The following is an 18,286-nucleotide window of genomic DNA, read 5'->3' on the forward strand; positions in this document are numbered from 1 at the left end:
TGTAGGTGTGTATTACTGTGGTTTTATTTTTCAAAGCTAATCTTCATTTTTGACTTATTAAAAAAGTAGGTAGGAAACATATATACATTAAGGATTGAAAATACAGTGGATAGCAGATACAAACTATTATATATAGGATGGATAAACAAGGTCTTACTGCATAGCACAGGGAACTATATTCTGTATCCTGTGATAAACCATAATGGAAAAGGATGAAAAAGAATAAATATACATATGTATAACTGAAAAAATAAAAAAGAATATACAGTGGAAATAAACATAACCTGGAGTAATAAAAAGAGCATTAAAATAAAAGGGTGATAAGGGACACCAGCTTGAATCCAAGCTTAATCATTTTAAGATTCAGACAAGTTTAGGCATAGGTAGAACATGGGTAAGCTAAATTCACCAGGCATATATTAGGAAGAGAATAGAAAAACCTGAAGGCAGAGAACTCATCGGAAGGAACAGGTGAACCCCTAGAGTACGGATTCAGAACAATGTCCCAGTGAGTATAAGGAAGAGGGATTTTGAGTCTGTAACTCAGTGTTCCTTCTGGCCTTTCTCAATGTTTGCATGATTAACTTCTTAAGAACCAGGGGATTCAAGAAAATCTAACAGACCTATTTTTACCCAAAGTCTTTGTAAAATCCTGGGAGGGCAAGGGAGCCCTACTTTGGAGTTTGGTTAATGGTGTGATACAAGTGGTAGCCAAATATTCTTCCTACTTCAGAAGAGTGGCTTCCAAGTAGCTCCACAATGGTACAAGATGGCAGCACCAGAATGTAGGTAGGTCCAAGATGAGCTCTTGTACCAGCATCAGCTTCAGAGAGTGGTAGCAGTTCAAAGGCAAGCAAAGCAGCAATTTCACGGCATTGGGAGTTTTAAGGTGGATAAAAAACTGTCCCAAAGTGAGAGGCAGGGCAAGTGATGGGACGAAATGGTCCTAGAACAAGAGGACACTTCCCTTGTGTCACATCTGACATTGTACACTAGGAAGACGGAAGGGTAGTGATCTGCTAAATGGGTGGGGTGAGAGCAAGAGAGGGAGAAGAACTTGATTGCTGGGAGTCAATTCAAGTTTAAATACACATGGGATCTCCCACACAAATGGGAGAGGAGATAGAAAAGGTTCTTTGAAGGATATACCAGCATTCCAGTGATTTCACTGATGACAGCTGGACCCAAAGAAACATGGTGCCCAATTATCCCAGGTTTCTGTATCACAGAATTCTTGAATCATAAAATAAAAGGGTGATGAGAAAAAATATGGGGGTCCAGAGTTTGATACGGGCAGAGGTATCATCTCTTGCATTTATGAAAAGAATGCCTATTAAATCTTTCCATGTGAATGTTTTTAGAACTATTCCTATCCTGGCCATCTTGTTTTCATCTCGAAATTACTCAACAGGTACTGAGGGAAGAGAAGCAATTTGAGAAGCAAATATATGGGCATTTCTCAGTTTTATTAACGACAGAATGAATAAATGTGGGGTTAGGATGGTATCATCTAAAGGTATCAAGAAGATAGTATGTGAGGCTGGCGCTTTGACTTACACATTTTGCCATAACTGAAGATGGATTCAAGACATCCAGATCTTCTCTTCTGATCCTTATGACTTTATATAAGCCTGGGGGGTCAGGGTATTATATTCACATCTGCCTAAGGACATAACTAAGTGTTTTCAAATTTAGAATCATCGAGACAGTAGGCTGGCAAGCCAAAGAGCCATCCCCAACTCATTAGTTTTGTATTTCAGACCATTCTTTTCGGAAAATGTGACTTTCAAAATGTTTATTTTTTTAAAAACAGGGTTATTAAAGGAGCCTCTGACAAAACAACTCTTTAGAGACATGTTGATGTTATAAGGACAAGTGGTTCCAAATATGAGCATTTAGTTTCCTTCCAGAATACACAATTTGAAAAACATTCACTTGAGGATTTATCAGAGTCTAAACGTTGATATCACTATAAGATGTTAGCATAAAATCCACTGTTTTCTTTCCTATAAACCCACAGTATTGAACACTTAACCCAAAACACCTGTGATGAAACTTGTGCACAAATTACCTATTCTTCATTTCGAAAGACGCTTACAGCATCCTTTGTGGACTAGTTCACAGAAAACAAGTCACTGCGCTGTTTCTCATTCACATATTCTCTTGCTCTTTGCTTAGTTTCAATCTGTGATTAAATCTGATTCTGGTACTCTTAAATTATAGTTTCCGTGGCTCTAAATTATACTGGAATCGTACCCTTTTTAGAAACAGATGATTTAAAATGTGCAGAATTCTCTATCCGGCATATAGACTAAATCATTTTTATATCAGATTTTAAGGAATGTGGGGGAGATAGAATTTTGTCTACTTAAATTCCATATATGTTTTAACTCAGTGAAATCTTAAGCAAATTGTAATCTTTCTATGAATTTCAACTATGTCATACTTTGATGAAAAATTTGCATAGTTTCTAGTTTTATAGTAAAAGCACAGACCTACTGCCAGATATTTGAAGTATCATAAATAAAATTTTACATTCCTGCTCAGAATTTTCCTAATTTTAAGATGGTTTACATTGCCTTACAATCTCAAACGAAAACAATGAAAAGCTGGGATTTTAAACTATTTCAGTGATACTGAAAACTCCCAGTAATGTGGTACTGGTTAAAAAATATATTGGTATTGAACTTCAGAGTACAAGGTAGTTAGATTTTTTTTTAGTGATTCTTCATGGTGATTCTGGGCTTCTGTTTAACAAGCCAGACTCATCATGCAATTTCTTTGCTAGATCTTTTCATTTTCTTCTTTATCCCAAAATTTAAAAGAGTAAATTAAAAAATAACCACTTTGTTCTATATAATTATATGTTGACAATTATACAGTCATTATTAAAAAGTAACAGGACTTCCCTGGTGGTCCAGTGGTAAAGAATCTGCTTTACAGTGCAGGGGATGCAGGTTCAATCCCTGGTCAGGGAACTAAGATCCCACATGCCAAGGGACAACTGAGGGACAACTATGTCCACACACCACAACTACTGAGCTCATGCACCTCAACTAGAGAGCCTGCATGCCACGAACTACAGAGCCCACACACTGTGGAACCTGCACTCCACAACTGGAGAGAAGCCCATTGCCACAACAAAAGATCCCGCGTGCCTCAATGAAGATCCCGTGTGCCGCAACTAAGACCCGACATGGCCAAAAATAAAATAAAATAAATAATAAATAAATAAATACAAAAATAAAAAGTATCAAAAACAAAAGAAGGGTCAAGTGTAATAACATGTGTGAATAAGGATAAGATTCTGTAGCTGATGATAGAGAAGAAACATTGGGGGTATGACATCCACAGAGGGCAACAGGGGACCATGTCCTGACGTGCTAACATGAATGGGGGTTTGAGTATTATCTGCAGACAAGAAATGTAGTTACAATTCCTGGTAACTTCCTGGTAACACTGCAATAGAAGAAATTCGTTTTTCTCTAGGATTGGGGTATGGGAAGGATAAAGTTTAAAGGAGGAAGAGATTTTTTAAAGAGTTTCCATTCTTTCTAAATTGTTTATAGAAGGGATTCTCATTCCCTGCCATCTGAGAAAGTCATGGGGATTAGTAAAGAAATTGGGATATTTGGTCAGAAACACGGGTATGATGGCTCAAAGCGTGATGGGGGGAAAATGCAAATAGTTGAGAACTGTAGCTTAAGAAATTTCTGAAAGGTGGGGTGGGGGGTTGCCTGGAGGAAGAAAGGCCAAGAAACATAAAGGAGCAGGGCCAGAGGTTTAGGCCTTGTTGGGGAAGCTTTCCAGAATATTCAAATTTTTTATTGAACTGAGGGTGGGGCTGAGATGATGGAAAAGGATTAGTCTCCTTCCATGGGATGTGGTCTGAAATGTGGAGGCTTACTGTCTCAGGCGTGACAAGTCCCACAAATGCTTTTTACCGGGGCCCCATTTTCAGCTAGTGGAAATATGAATCTCAAACTAGGAATTGTAGTTCACCTTCACATAAGCACTTACTTACTTTTTAATAGCGCCTCTCTTTATATAGAGAGCCTTTCCCCTGAGGCCCTATGAGTTTTACAGACATCATCTGTCACATGCCCCCAAAAGATTGGTTAGCTGTTGATCTTACAGATCTCATTTATTTTAAGAAAGCAGAAACATTCTTTTCACAAAACCATGGGAAGAGTGAATTATTTTTAGTCTCTTTTCCAGTTATTATGTGACTTCTTAAAATAAAAAAATGTGTACACACACACATATACTTCTTTCCTTTAAAATCACAGGGGAGTTAAATAAAACTATAATGAAAGCAGGGTTTCAGCAGAAATCAACCAAAACGTCTTCAAAAACTATTTTTACGTGTTAAGATATCAATGAAGAAAAGCTTTTAGACGTCAAACTCATTTGAGTTTGTTTCATAGCAGTGAAACTGATTTCAGACTCTGCATTTTATCTCTAGTGGATTAAAGTAGACTTTGCAACGAACGTAATGCAGTTACTTGGGAAATTTATGAGTGTCTAAAGGATACATTCTTTTTTATCAGCTTGTATGATATATTATTCAAAAAGAACTTTTATCATACAGAAAAACATAGTTCATTAAATGTTTGACCTTCCCTTTCAATTTGATACATGAACCTGTGAAATGATCATAAGCTATGTCTAGAATCTTTAGAATAGTCAAGGACTACCAAAATGGAGGAGAAATAAATCATTTTGACACTTAATAAAGAGAAAGAGTGAAAGGAATTAAAAGGTGTTTTCCAAAATACATAGTGAAGGCCTGATACTGAATACGTAATGTATATACCATGATAAGTGTCTACTTTTTGCCAAAAAAAGAAAAAAAAGTGGAATTAAGACATTTGGGACTTAGTTCTTTCCTTCACATATGAAGATTGGATCACAAAACATTCTTCTGAGCAAAGAGAAGCAGAATCTTTCTTCACTTTTTCTCATGTCTCTGGCAACAGCAGAATGTGAGCTGGCCTGCCCCACATAAGGGACCAAGTGAGACCTCACGCCACTATGATTTCATGGTGGACCCCAGAGCAAAAGCATCCTTCTGACCTGTCCACATGCAAAATAACAGTTGGGTTCCCAGGGTGTTTACCTTTTGGTCAGCATGGGTCAGAAGCAAATCTGCTCTCACAGCCTAAATAGAACTATCATGTTTCTATCAGTTTATCACCTCACAGAGAAATCATCTGAATACCTCCACGCATAAATAGAGCTGGTACCCCAAAGTCATAACAAGCAAGCCTTTCAAAAGGATCAGGGAAATTGGGATTTGAGAAGATGAGCCAGTTCAGTCCTTCTGAAGTTAAGAAAGAAGCAACAGCTGCCATTTTGAAGCTTGGTAATTTATCAGTTGTTTTACGTACATCATCTTATGTACTCCTCCCCAAAAAACAATGGTTACATTTTTAAAATGAATAAAATAAGGCTCAGAGAAGGGTCATGTTTTTAACTCAGCCCTGTCGACCCTAAGTACTACCCTATTCCTTCAAGTACACAGAGTTCCCCTTTGTTAGAGATTGTTTAGGGCTGATGCTTTCCTGTTGGGTCTCTGCTCCCCACCTTGAAAAGATTGGAGGAATCCATCCATCTCCTGGCTCTGGCTGTGATACACACATTGTGTTTGTCAAGGACACTGTGGTAGCTGCTGGTTTTGTGATGTTTAAGGTCAGACTTTCCTTCATAACCGGGAAGACCATTCAACACTCCTTCCAACCATGACAACACAGGTGGTCCCCCCCTACTTTCCACTTCCCTCAAATTGAAACTTGACAACTTCAACTACAGAGAAGTTGGAATCCATGTTCAAGGAGCTGAGACATGTAATTTCCCTATCAAGGTATTTTCCGTCTAATTTCAAGTTTTGATCCCCACTTATAATATATACTGTTGGCTTTGGCGGGTAGATGCTTTGGTTTGTTTTGGCTTTCCTTTGTCCCTGTGAGTCTACACCAGTTGAGTCAAAGTTTAGCCTCAGCACCAGTGACTGCTGATGCCTTAAACGACTAAAGGCTCTCTCTTCTTCCCATTGTGCTCTGTACTCGTGAAGCAAAACCAGCACTGCCCTTGTTCTGCAATATGTCTTTAAGAAATATGTTCAGCGATGTTAAACTTATAGGGGAAAGAACAATGGAAGAGACGGAGTTAACTCCGAACGATGAGAATACGGAGAATCTCATATTCTGCATGGCCCCAAATCAATACTACCATGAACATATTTACCCCTCAGATCATTAGTCAAAGCAGAGTTAGAGCCTAGAATAGAGAATATAACAAACAACAAAAACTGGAATATGTTTCTGACCTTGGGATTTGTTTGGCAAGATGGGTGCTCCACAGTTACTGTTTTGAATTAGGGAAAATCCAAAACAGAAATACAGATGTCGCCAAACACTTCCATATCCCTTTTCATTAAGGGAAATCTAAAAAATGGTAAAATACCTCTTTCACCAGATAATGAAGGAGGACTAACTCCTGTTTTATCCGCTTACTTTAAATCATTGATTTCAAAATTCTTTTTCATGTATGTTTTTAGGTTGTGATGCTAAAATTTGGATAAGCAAATGATGTTTACCAAGTGGCTCTCATTCACATATAAACATAGTATAACTTAAAACAAGGAAGTTGCCTTTAAAACCTGGTTTTAAAACATTGTATATATAATAAACACAGTAAAACAGCAAATCCAAGTTTTCCAATTTATTACTGATTATATTCTATAGTCAAATCTATTTTTAAAGAAAAACCATTTTCTCTCTACCAATCATTATACAAAATTAAACTAGGCTCTAGAGGCCCATTTCAGAGTACCAACCAGAGAAAAATATAATAGAGATAACAAAATGGATATAGATATTTAAAAAAAAACCTGCATCATGATTCTTCATTTTCTAAAGAACTAAGGCATCTGTAAATTACATTCAAACCATTTTGTTCAAAATATGAAGTTTTAGCAAAGCAGTTATGGCTCACCCTCTGCTCATAGGGAAACAAAGTTAAAAAGCAAAGCTAAACACAGTGAAAAATTAAAAACGTGTTTTATTTGCCAGAGATTTTTCTTTTCAATTTTTTGAGGAAAACATTACCTCAATATGTGTTCCCCAAAATACAATTCAGGGAGTCCTCTTTAGGGCTGAAAGAATACCAGGTCACCTTCAGCCTTGATGCTGGGAAAGGGGAATGGCGAGATGAGAGAAAGGATGAATTTCATCCAGACTTTTTGCAAAATAATCAATTAATATGTTTTGGAAACTGCATGCTTGACTAGCATGCAGTTTGCTGCACCGTGGTTGAAACTACAAACTTGAGTACCGGTTGACACTTAAAAAGGATGGTGGGGGAGGTAGACATGAGGATTCTATGATGGGGAGTGTGGATTAAGGACAGTAAAACATAGGAGAGAAAACAGGGAAGGAGAACCTAGCAAAATACATTAGTGAGCGACACAGGGCACAAAAGGAGGGGGACATTCGTTACAGAATTCAAAATAAATTAAATTTGGCTAAATTTAATTACATGTTGAAGCTGATCACTGGAAGGAAAATAGTTACTTTCTTTCTTCTTTTCAGTCTATAAATTTATCAAATTAATGATAATTGTGTAAGGAGCTAAAAGAAATACTGAAGTAGTTAGATTTTAAAAAAACAAAAAAATATGGTAAAAATGCTGTTACCTGTTGTGGGTCAGATCACAGTTAAATTCCAGACAGAAAATATAAAAACCCAAAGGTAATTACCAACAGATCCAACATAAAGTTCAATTTTGTTCTATAACAATCATTATTAATAGCACTGTCCTGTTTGGAAATTATAAAAATGCATTAATTTTTTTCAGTTTGGAATTTATATAAAATTCATATCATTTGTGAGAGTCATAGCGTATAAGATCTGGATAGGAAAACACATCATTTTTAGGTTCAAGGGTAAGATTCTTGAGCTTTCTAAGGCTAAGTTTCCTTGTGTACAAAATGGGAAAATAGTAAAGATAAAGTAGACATTCCACTTAAAAAGCTCACCAAGTGGCTGGCATCTAATACGCTCAGGAAATATTAGTTTCTGTTAGTTATTAATATTATTTTGATTGACCACCACAGCAAATACATGGTTTGAATACTTATTTTATATGAACTACAGATGAACCTAGCAAATAAAACCTGAATTAATCATGAAAACTAAAAAATACGAAATATTAGCATGGAAGAAAAAAAAAGTACTGCCAAAATCAGGGTTTAAAAAAAGCAGCTATTTGTATAGACAGAAAATAATTTTTGCTAAGTTGAGTGAGTTTGAAATACATAAAGTATAGTTTATAAAAATCGTATATGACTAAGAGAATTAATAAGAACTTAGGTTGAACGAAGTAGAAATTTAACAGTGCTCCTATATTTATGTTTAGTTCTCCAGCCATGAAAGGCATATTGATGATTTTGCTCATTTTTATGCAGTGGGAAAGGAGCAAAAATCTGAGCACCCTGGAAGGATCTATGTTCTCTGATGTGCTTTAAGATATTACACAAGTTAGAAAATCCATAAGTCACAGCTTACGTGGGTTTGGAAAATTAACAAATACTGATCTTAAACCCCAGAGGAAATCTATGTCATATTTATTTTCAGTAGAAATCTAGTCATTTTTACCATAAAGATAGAGGAATTCTTCTCAGTGGAAACTCTTCTGAATCATTCACATAAAATGACCAAGGCGGTTGTTTTGCTTAGCTATCTTTTTAAATCTCTCTTATGGCTTGATTCATACCAAAAATAAAAAAAAAGAAAGATTTTCTTAGAAACTGACATATTGCCATAGATTTATTTATGTTTTAGTGTTTTTAAAATTCTATAGAAATATGATAGAAACAGAAGCCATTTTAAAACGTTCTGGAGAAATTTAGATTACGTTTCGTTATGATACTGAAAAATATATTGTGGCACTTAAAGAAAAAGAAAATATAATCCTACTTAAATGTTGTAATAAGAGCTCTCTAGACACTTTAATAATTATAGATGTTCAGCTATGAACTTATCTGATCCTTCACGTGATCAGTTGGGAATTTGTTTATGCCTGGGTATTACCCCACTTTGTATACACACACGCACACAAACACACACACAAATTTACCCCAAAAGATGTCTAATATTTCTTACTTGCCTTTATCCATTTCTCCATCTCTGATTTTATATAATATCTTAAGTTTTGGTTTGAATGAAACTATTTAATACCACGCTCCTTAAGATGGTACATATCTATTCACGGTACCCACTCTGAATATAATATTTATATGTGTATAATGCTTAAAGTGTAAATATATAAATGAAAATTACCTGAGAAATTATCACAGGCAATATAATAATCCCCAGACAAAAGGTCAAATAAATAGTGAATTCTTCTAGTCACACGAGCTCATTCCCTCACAATACAAATAATTACATAGCCATTAACTCCCAGGTCTTAGGCACTTTATTCTTATGCCTTCAATCTGCCCTTTTTACACATTGATTTAATTTCTGGACTACAGGGAAAATTTAATTTTACTTATTCACTGTATTTATATAAGTATTTGAAGATAACTATTCTTCAACTGTCCTCCTAATTTATTCTTAAATATTCATCCAAAAGTCAAACAGGTATGCTCTAATTATCCTCAGCATTAAACATAAAGAAGTACTTCATTTATACTAATATTTACGTAAAACAAACATAGGAGTATATGTTCCTTTTTCCTATCAGAACATTTAGCAAGATATGTGATTTTTGCAGTTTCTTGGAAGTAGAGACTCTCATTTATTTGTTTGAAACCAATTGTCAGCACCATAAATTCAGCAACAGGGAGCCATATGGTTTTATGAACAAAAAAGACTTAATTGCTTTAAAAGATATAGTTCAGATAAGGGAAGAGAATATTATCAAATCTCAAAATATTTAAGAGATCCTCCGATAAGTGGACATAATTCAACTTTTTGAACTGAGATACATAATAATGAGAAACTGTAGTCAAAACAGCAGGACAAAAAGAAAAATATCACCCTTGATCTCTGAATTTCTTCTGCTACTTATTAGCACTATGTCAGCTGATATTCAGATTAACCAGCCACATAGATCATTTGACCCTTGAGACAGATAAATAGTCATCTGACAACACAAGGGCTTAATTTGGAAAATTTTCCCCTGAGTTAAAAAAGACTGTGTTTGGGAATCTGAGGATAACACAGCAAACTTATTTAATCAGATACTTGCATTGAAAAGCAGCAGATTCCAGGACTTACTAAATTTAAGTAGATATCACATTAAGAACTCCTCATCTCTCTCAGACAGATGCTCACATTTAATAAAAGTAAAAGAATATCAAGTTAGTAACTCACATATTAATTTAATATATAATGACATGAGGACTTTAGATTATAAACTAGATTTTTCTAATTAGGAGTATATATTCTGTAATTCGAAAGATGTCATGGAATTTTTGAAAAATCTGAGTTAAGACAGCATATTTAGAAGATACCACAGCATATTGCAATTTTGGAGAAAAATTTTATCAGTGCTTTAAACTACTCTTCACATAATAAGGAACAATAGAAATAAGCAACAGTTCAAGGTTGTAGAAAAAGAAAACCTAATCCCATTTCTTATTAATGTAGGTGTGGCAGTTGTCAATTTGCAAGAAGGAGCCCCAAAATTCCAAGTGGAAGGGTAGAGAACATGGCAAAATCCTGGGTAATAAAAGTTTTAAAATACTCACTTTCAGTTTAATTGTACTGATAACTGAAGTTAAGACCCTTTTTATAATTTGAATAATAATGTTGGTGGAAATAAAAGAGGATGAAATTGTTGGTGCTTTTAGAAAAGCTCTGAAATATCAATATATTTATGTACATATATAATTTCTAAAAATGGAAGAGAGAAAACTTTTGTGTACTAACAAGCAAAAAAATAATAAAAAGCTATAACTTTACCCCTTTACAATGTCTGGGAAATATAGCTGCTAACCAACATGGGCTATATCCTGAGGAGGCAATAATTACAATGGTTTGTTTCCTTGACTTTCAAAGAGGTCTTCTATGATGTGTTTCCAATCAATTCATAGAGTATCTTCATTTTCTGATTTTTTTTATGGGAAATATCACTTATGTAGTGGGGATTTTATGCAATTTGCTAAAAAAGTTAGCACAACATATATTAGGAGTTCTTGGGTCCCACACTTTAAAAAAGACGATCAATGTTTTTTAACCATGTTTCCTATGAGCATTAAACTACTGCTTGTAAGAAGCCATGTTGATGTGTAATGTTTGCTAATACGTTTATGAAGCCAAATGATAGTAATTTACACTGAGGCATCTCTGGGCTGAAAATTTTTTCTGATAGTTATGTACGCCAGCCTTTAATCAATTATCCTCATATATTACCCTAAAACAAGGGTCGTTACCCTTATATTCATTGATGCAGTTAGTTATCTCAAAAATAATCATGTCACTTTTTTATAAGAATAAAATTGTTGGGCCTCAAGAAAACTACCATATTAAGTACTAATAATTTGATATTCTCCAGTGCCTATGAAGACCTAGCCAATATAAGCAATCAATTGATCATGACACATATCTCTGAATGTTCATTTCTGTTGGCTTCATACCCTAGATCAGAGGTATTTAAAAGCTTCCTACCAATAATCATTTCATCAACCAAAATTATTAGACTTGCGCTTAATAACGTAACTATACACTATGCTTCCAACTCAAGATTTAAGAACATATATCAACAATCTTACCTCTCTCCAGTGGACTATCATTTGTGAATTTATCTAAAGTCTTATTAAATCATCTGTAAAATCTCCACAATGAAAGAATTGATCCTAATTTAAGGAGTACCATGTAGAGTTAAGTCTCTATGCATTTTCTTTTTCAGTTCAACTCAAACACCTTTATTCCTGTCTCACCATGTTCCGGGTACTATTGCTTAATATAGTCTCACACTGTCCTTGGAAGGTAATTACCATTACACTCATTTAATTAAGGCTATGGCTAAAATGTAAAGTATTTTGTCAGAGCCAAGATTTGAATCTAGTTTTCCTAACGATTTCTTCTTAGAATTTATATTTCCAGAATGGAGGGATCAATTCTATTTCTTTATTCTCTTTATTTAAATTAAGTATCAAAACCTTAAACTCTAAGTTATAACAATAACTATAAATTTCTTTATATTATATTTAAGCATTAATGATAATGAATTTAATTTGATAGTTTCATACCTCTGAAATCTTTTTTTCTTCCTTGATTTGGCTACAAAATTTAGTGAAACTTTGAAATCTCTGATTTTAAATCTGAATTTTTACCTTGATACGCTTGGAAATTACGCCACAACTTTGTCCAAAGAAAAATGGATTTTAGAGTCTTATTAAAAAAGAACTTTATACTGTTTCTTGGACATTGAACAATACTCTGACAAAACAACATTTTGATGACTTGAATACAAATGAATCAGAAACATACGGATTGAATTTTCCTTGACATATAAGTGGGTTTGAATAGAAAGGAAAAAGTCATTGGCAAAATTTACTCTGAGTATTGCCAAACCTAAAATGTCTGAAAACATAGGGTTTTTAAAAAGACATTCTAATGATCCCAAAAATACTATCTTTGTTTTTCCATCTCTAAATTATTCTATAAACCCAAATTTGAAAAAAATGAATTAATTTACTTGGAAGGTTTAAACTATATAAAGCATCAAACAATGGAAAATTACACTGTTTGGGGAGAAAACCCAAGTCTTAAAAGCTAGATTAAATTGCTATCTGGGTAATAAACTCTGTGTATGTATATATATATATATATATATATAGGACATATATATAGGACATATATATATAGGATATAAATATATATAGAGATATGATACTAATTACTGTAGTTTTATTAACAATTTTAATAAGGATCTAACAAGCCAGGTAATTAATATATGTTTATAATTTAGGGAACTGAACATCTTAAATTATAAGACAGACTAAATCTACTCATTTGCTGCTAAAAAAAGAGTACCTATTTTATCATAGAGGGTTATTAACCACCATGAGGGAGTGTTAGAAAATTCTGAAACTGATTTAGCACAAGTGGATACAACCACTTGTATGGAATTTCTAGATTTTGCCGTTAAGAAACAGCAATGTTTCCTTTCCATTTGCTTGCTCATATGTTTGCTTTATTTAGCTGAAACAGACGTTTGGAACTCAGAAAATTATCTATTCTGCATGAAAAAAAATCAATAGACTATCCTTAAACTCTCCTGCCAAATCCATGGCAGTTCACTTATCAAATTTCTAAAGAGAATATTTTACAAACTGACGTACTTTCCACAGGTCCTCTGAGGAATCATGATGCTACTTTTGATTTCAACAGTCTTTTGATTTCCAAAATATATTTAGATCTCTTAGCTATTTTTTCTTTGTGGAAGTAAGATAAACAAAATTTAATAACTTATATCACTGACTTTCTCCTCACCTTATGATTGAAACGATTTTAATCTGTACCGTGGTTTGTGGTGTAAAATTCAGTGTTACACCAAATTGGTTTGGTTAATAATCACCCCAATTTACAGTTTGGAATGTCTTCTTAAGAGTAACATGTTCGGGCTTCCCTGGTGGCGCAGTGGTTGAGAGTCTGCCTGCTGATGCAGGGGACACGGGTTCGTGCCCTGGTGCGGGAGGATCCCACATGCCGCTGAGCGGCTGGGCCCGTGAGCCATGGCCGCTGAGCCTGCGTGTCCGGAGCCTGTGCTCCGCAACGGGAGAGGCCACAACAGTGAGAGGCCCGCGTACCGCAAAAAAAAAAAAAAAAAAAGGTAACATGTTCATATATGTAAAATAGATAAACAACAAGATCCTGCTGTATAGCACAGGGAACTATATTCTATATCCTGTAATAAACCATAATGGAAAAGAATATGAAAAAGTATATATATATATAACTGAATCACTTTACTGAACACCAGAAACTAACACAACATTGTAAATCCACTATCAATTAAAAAAAAAAAAAAAGGAGTAACATGTTCAATGACAGGTGGTCCATAAGAGCCTTTTAAGTCACAAACTCATTCAACAATCATTCAAAACATGTTTTTAATACCTACAACCTGCACGGTACCAAGTACCAAGGGTCCCATTGTGAACCAGAAATACACATCTATGACCTTATGAAATGGATATTCATTCAAATATGTAATCATGAAAGTGTTACTCTGATTGATTAAAGCAGCAAGTCTAGTTCTTTAATGACCAGTGGTCAAGTTACAAGAATATACACATAAATTAGATGTCATGTGCCTTCCATGATTTGTCTCCAAATCACTTTCCTAATAGCGTCTGCAATCATATTTATACATGAAAGCTGTTCTAGCCAAATCTGGACTGCTGAATGTTCTAGACAACACCATGCCTTTTTGCCGTTCTATGTATTTACTCACATTGTTTCCTCATCCAGGAACTACCTCTCTCCTCCTTTCTCACCACCACACCCTCTCCCTCCTCATCTTCATTTCTTGAAATCTTACCCAGCTGACCTAGCCCAGAAGTTACCTGGACCACAGTTCTTTGGCTCCATTTGGACTTAACCATCTCCTTACGTTTCCTATAGCGTCTTGATTATATCACTATTTTTAGGATTTAGGGCACTTTAGTCTTCCTTAAGTAGCTATATTTGTCTGTCTCCCAGGTCATTGTCTCCTTAACACTTTGTCTTGCATGAATAGACACTCGAAGATTTTATGTCAAACAAATGAATAAATGAATAATAGTCAACAAATGAATTTGAAAGGAGACTTTCCTGAGTTTCATTTTTTCACGACTTCCAATTACTTTTGCTGAGAAGTAAGCATATTCAGATTCCATTGTTGCAAATAAAAAGTGATCTGTCTGCTCTGGCTTAAATACAAAAGGCCAGCTTGTCTAGCATATTTAATCATTTTAATATTTTCATATCAGACAATATTAAAGAACCAAATAAGAGCAACAAAAGGCTGTGTATCTCAAACCTAACTTTTAAAAAGAGAATTTGGAAACCTTTGAAAGAAGTGAAATGTTAGTTTATTTTAGGCTCCAAAAAATCACATAAATAATATGTCATTTAAAGTAAAATTACCCCTAAAATATAAGAGAAATCAATCAAAGGAAAAGGATAAACAAAATATAAAGTAGTTCTCAGAGAGAAAAGGATGACTTGAAAGCAAGTTAGAACTAAATAGTATAGGGCCCTCCAATTTCTTCCCCTAGATACAGCTTCCTCATCTTTAAAAGACTGTAGCTCGAATTTTCTCACTGTTCTACACTCAGAGTCCATTGGACTCTTAGTGTGTAGCGAAGTGCATTCAATAATATTATGTGCTGACTACCTCATGCCTCACTCAACTGCAAGCCTCGTGAAGCCATCTCTGTACTTGCTCACTATTTTATCTCCAGCATCAAGCCAAGCACACAGCACATCGCTACTCGGTGAGCATTTCTGAGCATAAGAATAACATCTGGAGCCTCTCAAAAAAGATTTCCTATAGACCTGTGGACTAAGAGTGACACCTGCCATATCAGTAAACAAAGGATGTTGCAGCCAACAAGCTGCAGCCACCCCAATGGTGAGCCCTGAGGGAAGTTGGAGTGGAAACAGGATGCCCACCATCAAACCATCAGCCACTGCAGCTGCCCCCTGATGGTGCACCCTGAGGAGACTCAGGATGAGAAAGCACATGATACTGACCCCAGACAGCTGAGATGCATATCAAAGGAATGATTTCAGACTCTTGCATCTTCCCATATATAAATTTCTTAACTTGAGATGCCTGGTTTTCTTTAATTAACAATAATCTTTTGATGTTCTGACTACCTGGTCTTTGTTGTAAAAACTCCTGTATATCCTGGCTCCTCCCCTACCTCTTTGGAGCTCTCCTTTAGAGCTATCTGAGAGGCTGTGTCCTGGGCTTAAGTCCCCAGTTTTGTCCACCAAGTAAAACAAAACTCTCAGCTTTTAGGTTGCGCTTTTTTTTTTTTTTTTTCAGTCAACAGACCCCTCCCAGAAGTGATTCTGGAGCTGTTGTCTTTGACCAAATATTATAATATGTTAAGACCTAACTCAGTATCATTTTCTGCAGTTTTTTATGACTCTTTTGTTCCATCCCCATCCTCCTCTGTATTATGGTAGGTCCTTTGTCTGTTTCCCTATCATCTGTTTTGATATATATTTCTTTTTATAAGTTAGGTTTTTGAGACATACTTTGAATATGGTAATATCCATTCTTCTTTAGTGTACAGCTCTATACATTTTTACAGATTATATAGTTGTGTAACCACCACAAAATCACAACATAGATCCATAGCATTTTATACATCGCTTTCTTTCGGTATTGTTATATCACAGTAGTTCTACTTGTTTGCATACATGTCTTCAACACAAGACTAAAAACTGCAAGAGCAGGAACAGAACTTAATTCTTTACCCCCCACACCCACTGCAGAGCCTGACAATAAACGTGTGTTCGGTAATGTGTTTATAAATAAGTTAACTAATCAATATATTGCCCTATCTTATAGAATGCACCACCTTGCACATTGTGTGTATAAAATATCCATTGGTTAAATCCCACAAAAAGCTGTAACTCTCAATTTGTCCAAACCAGAACTCCCCCAAATTTATGAAATTCAGTGCTTACCATCTCCTGTTTCTGCACAGAGTTGTAAGCCCAAATTGTTCTGTGGATTAATCACCCAATGATTGCTGGTCACAGTGATATCAAAGACAAGCCAACCCACATCTAGAGCTTGGGCCTTTCTTGTGTCTAACAAGAACAGATCTGCATCCCTAAAAGAAGAAAGAGAACAGCAAAAAAGAGTTACAGGTTTGAATGAAGATCATCATTTCCTACACTTAAGTGAAAACACTACAAAAGCATTCTTACAATAACAGGAGTTCATTAAAGGATAAGAGGAGCAAAGGACTCAAGTGATGAGTAATAAGATACAGAACCTTTTATTGCTGGAATCTCAGCCCAAACCTGGTGCAGATTAGAATATCTGACAGTAATTTCCATTTGCCTGCTCTTCACTGTCAAGTTTCCTTTACAAAGGGACTTAGTGGTCTTGGTTTGGTCCCTGATAATCAGTGTTTTCCTAAACCATTACCTATAAGTAGCAGTACACTGGCAAGTACACAAGCAAGGGTTAAACTGAATAGAGACAGAAGTGAAAGTAGCTGCTCCAGTCTGGACGGATGTGGATTCTCCAAGGAGATGGAGGGCAGACAGGCTGTGATGCAAGCCTCTGTTTTAGAGGGAGTTTTCCTTTTGTTTACCACTTTCATTATACTTTTTTCCATTTTTATTACATATATTTTTATTTCATTTTCTATTTTTATTATATAATTAATTATTTTATGGATCCCAGAGGCCAAGAGAGGGCCACCAAGTATACCATTGGATTAAGGGAGAAATCCCGTAGATTGAGCTATGGCTCTTCCCTGACTCACTTTAACACTTTCTTTGTGCACAAGTCCCCTGGGGACAGTAGTACCTATGCATATAAACTTGTATGTTTTAGGATAATCTCCACAGTGTTACTGTTATTAACATTTATCAATCTTAACTTTAGTATTAAATTTACAAATGTATGAGTATTTGTCAAACTATAATGAATTATTTTATATCCTTACTACAGGCAGCTTCTGAGCTAAGTGCTACATCTTTTTGATGTTTAGTCGTTATTTTAATTTGTTTTATTGAAGTATAGTTGATTTACAGTGTTGTGTTAATTTCTGCTGTACAAAAACATGATTCAGTTATACATATATGTATACACATCCTTTTTCATATTCTTTTCCATTATAGTTTATCACAGGATATTGAATATAGTTCCCTGTGCTATACAGTAGGACTTTGTTGTTTATCCATTCTATATATAATAGTTTGCATCTGCTAATCCCAAACTCCCAATCCATTCCCCCCCCACACCCCTCTCCCTTGGCAACCACAGGCCTGTTCTCTATGTGACATTTAATCTTTACAATAGATTTTTATATTGATGAAATTAAGGCTCAGATAGGTTGATGGTAAAAACAATGGAACTCCATCAAAGTAGAATAGAAATACACTATTATGCATTTTATGATTGTGCTGAATCTGACAGCATATTATTCATATGAGGAAGATCAGAGCTATGTCATAATAAGCTACGTTAAATACTACTCTACTGTATTTTCCATCTATCTGTATCTTAGAAGTCACTTTAAATGTGGATTACAAAA

The 18,286-nt window shown here is 35.1% G+C and overlaps 1 protein-coding gene across 1 annotated transcript in view; it reads right to left on the reverse strand.

Moving 5' to 3' along the window:
• Positions 1-18,286, reverse strand: part of BMP5 (bone morphogenetic protein 5) — a 117,878-nt gene that overhangs the window by 20,562 nt on the left and 79,030 nt on the right. Inside the window, exon 3 of the mRNA XM_022581537.3 lies at positions 16,701-16,849. Within this exon, the coding sequence (XP_022437245.1) occupies positions 16,701-16,849 (149 nt within the window). The remainder of the gene's footprint in view (positions 1-16,700; positions 16,850-18,286) is intronic.

This window comes from Delphinapterus leucas, chromosome 10 (genome assembly GCF_059928025.1).
Source record: "Delphinapterus leucas isolate spDelLeu-1000000601 "Yukka" chromosome 10, BTC_Dleu_Yukka2, whole genome shotgun sequence".
Taxonomy (NCBI): Eukaryota; Metazoa; Chordata; class Mammalia; order Artiodactyla; family Monodontidae; genus Delphinapterus; species Delphinapterus leucas.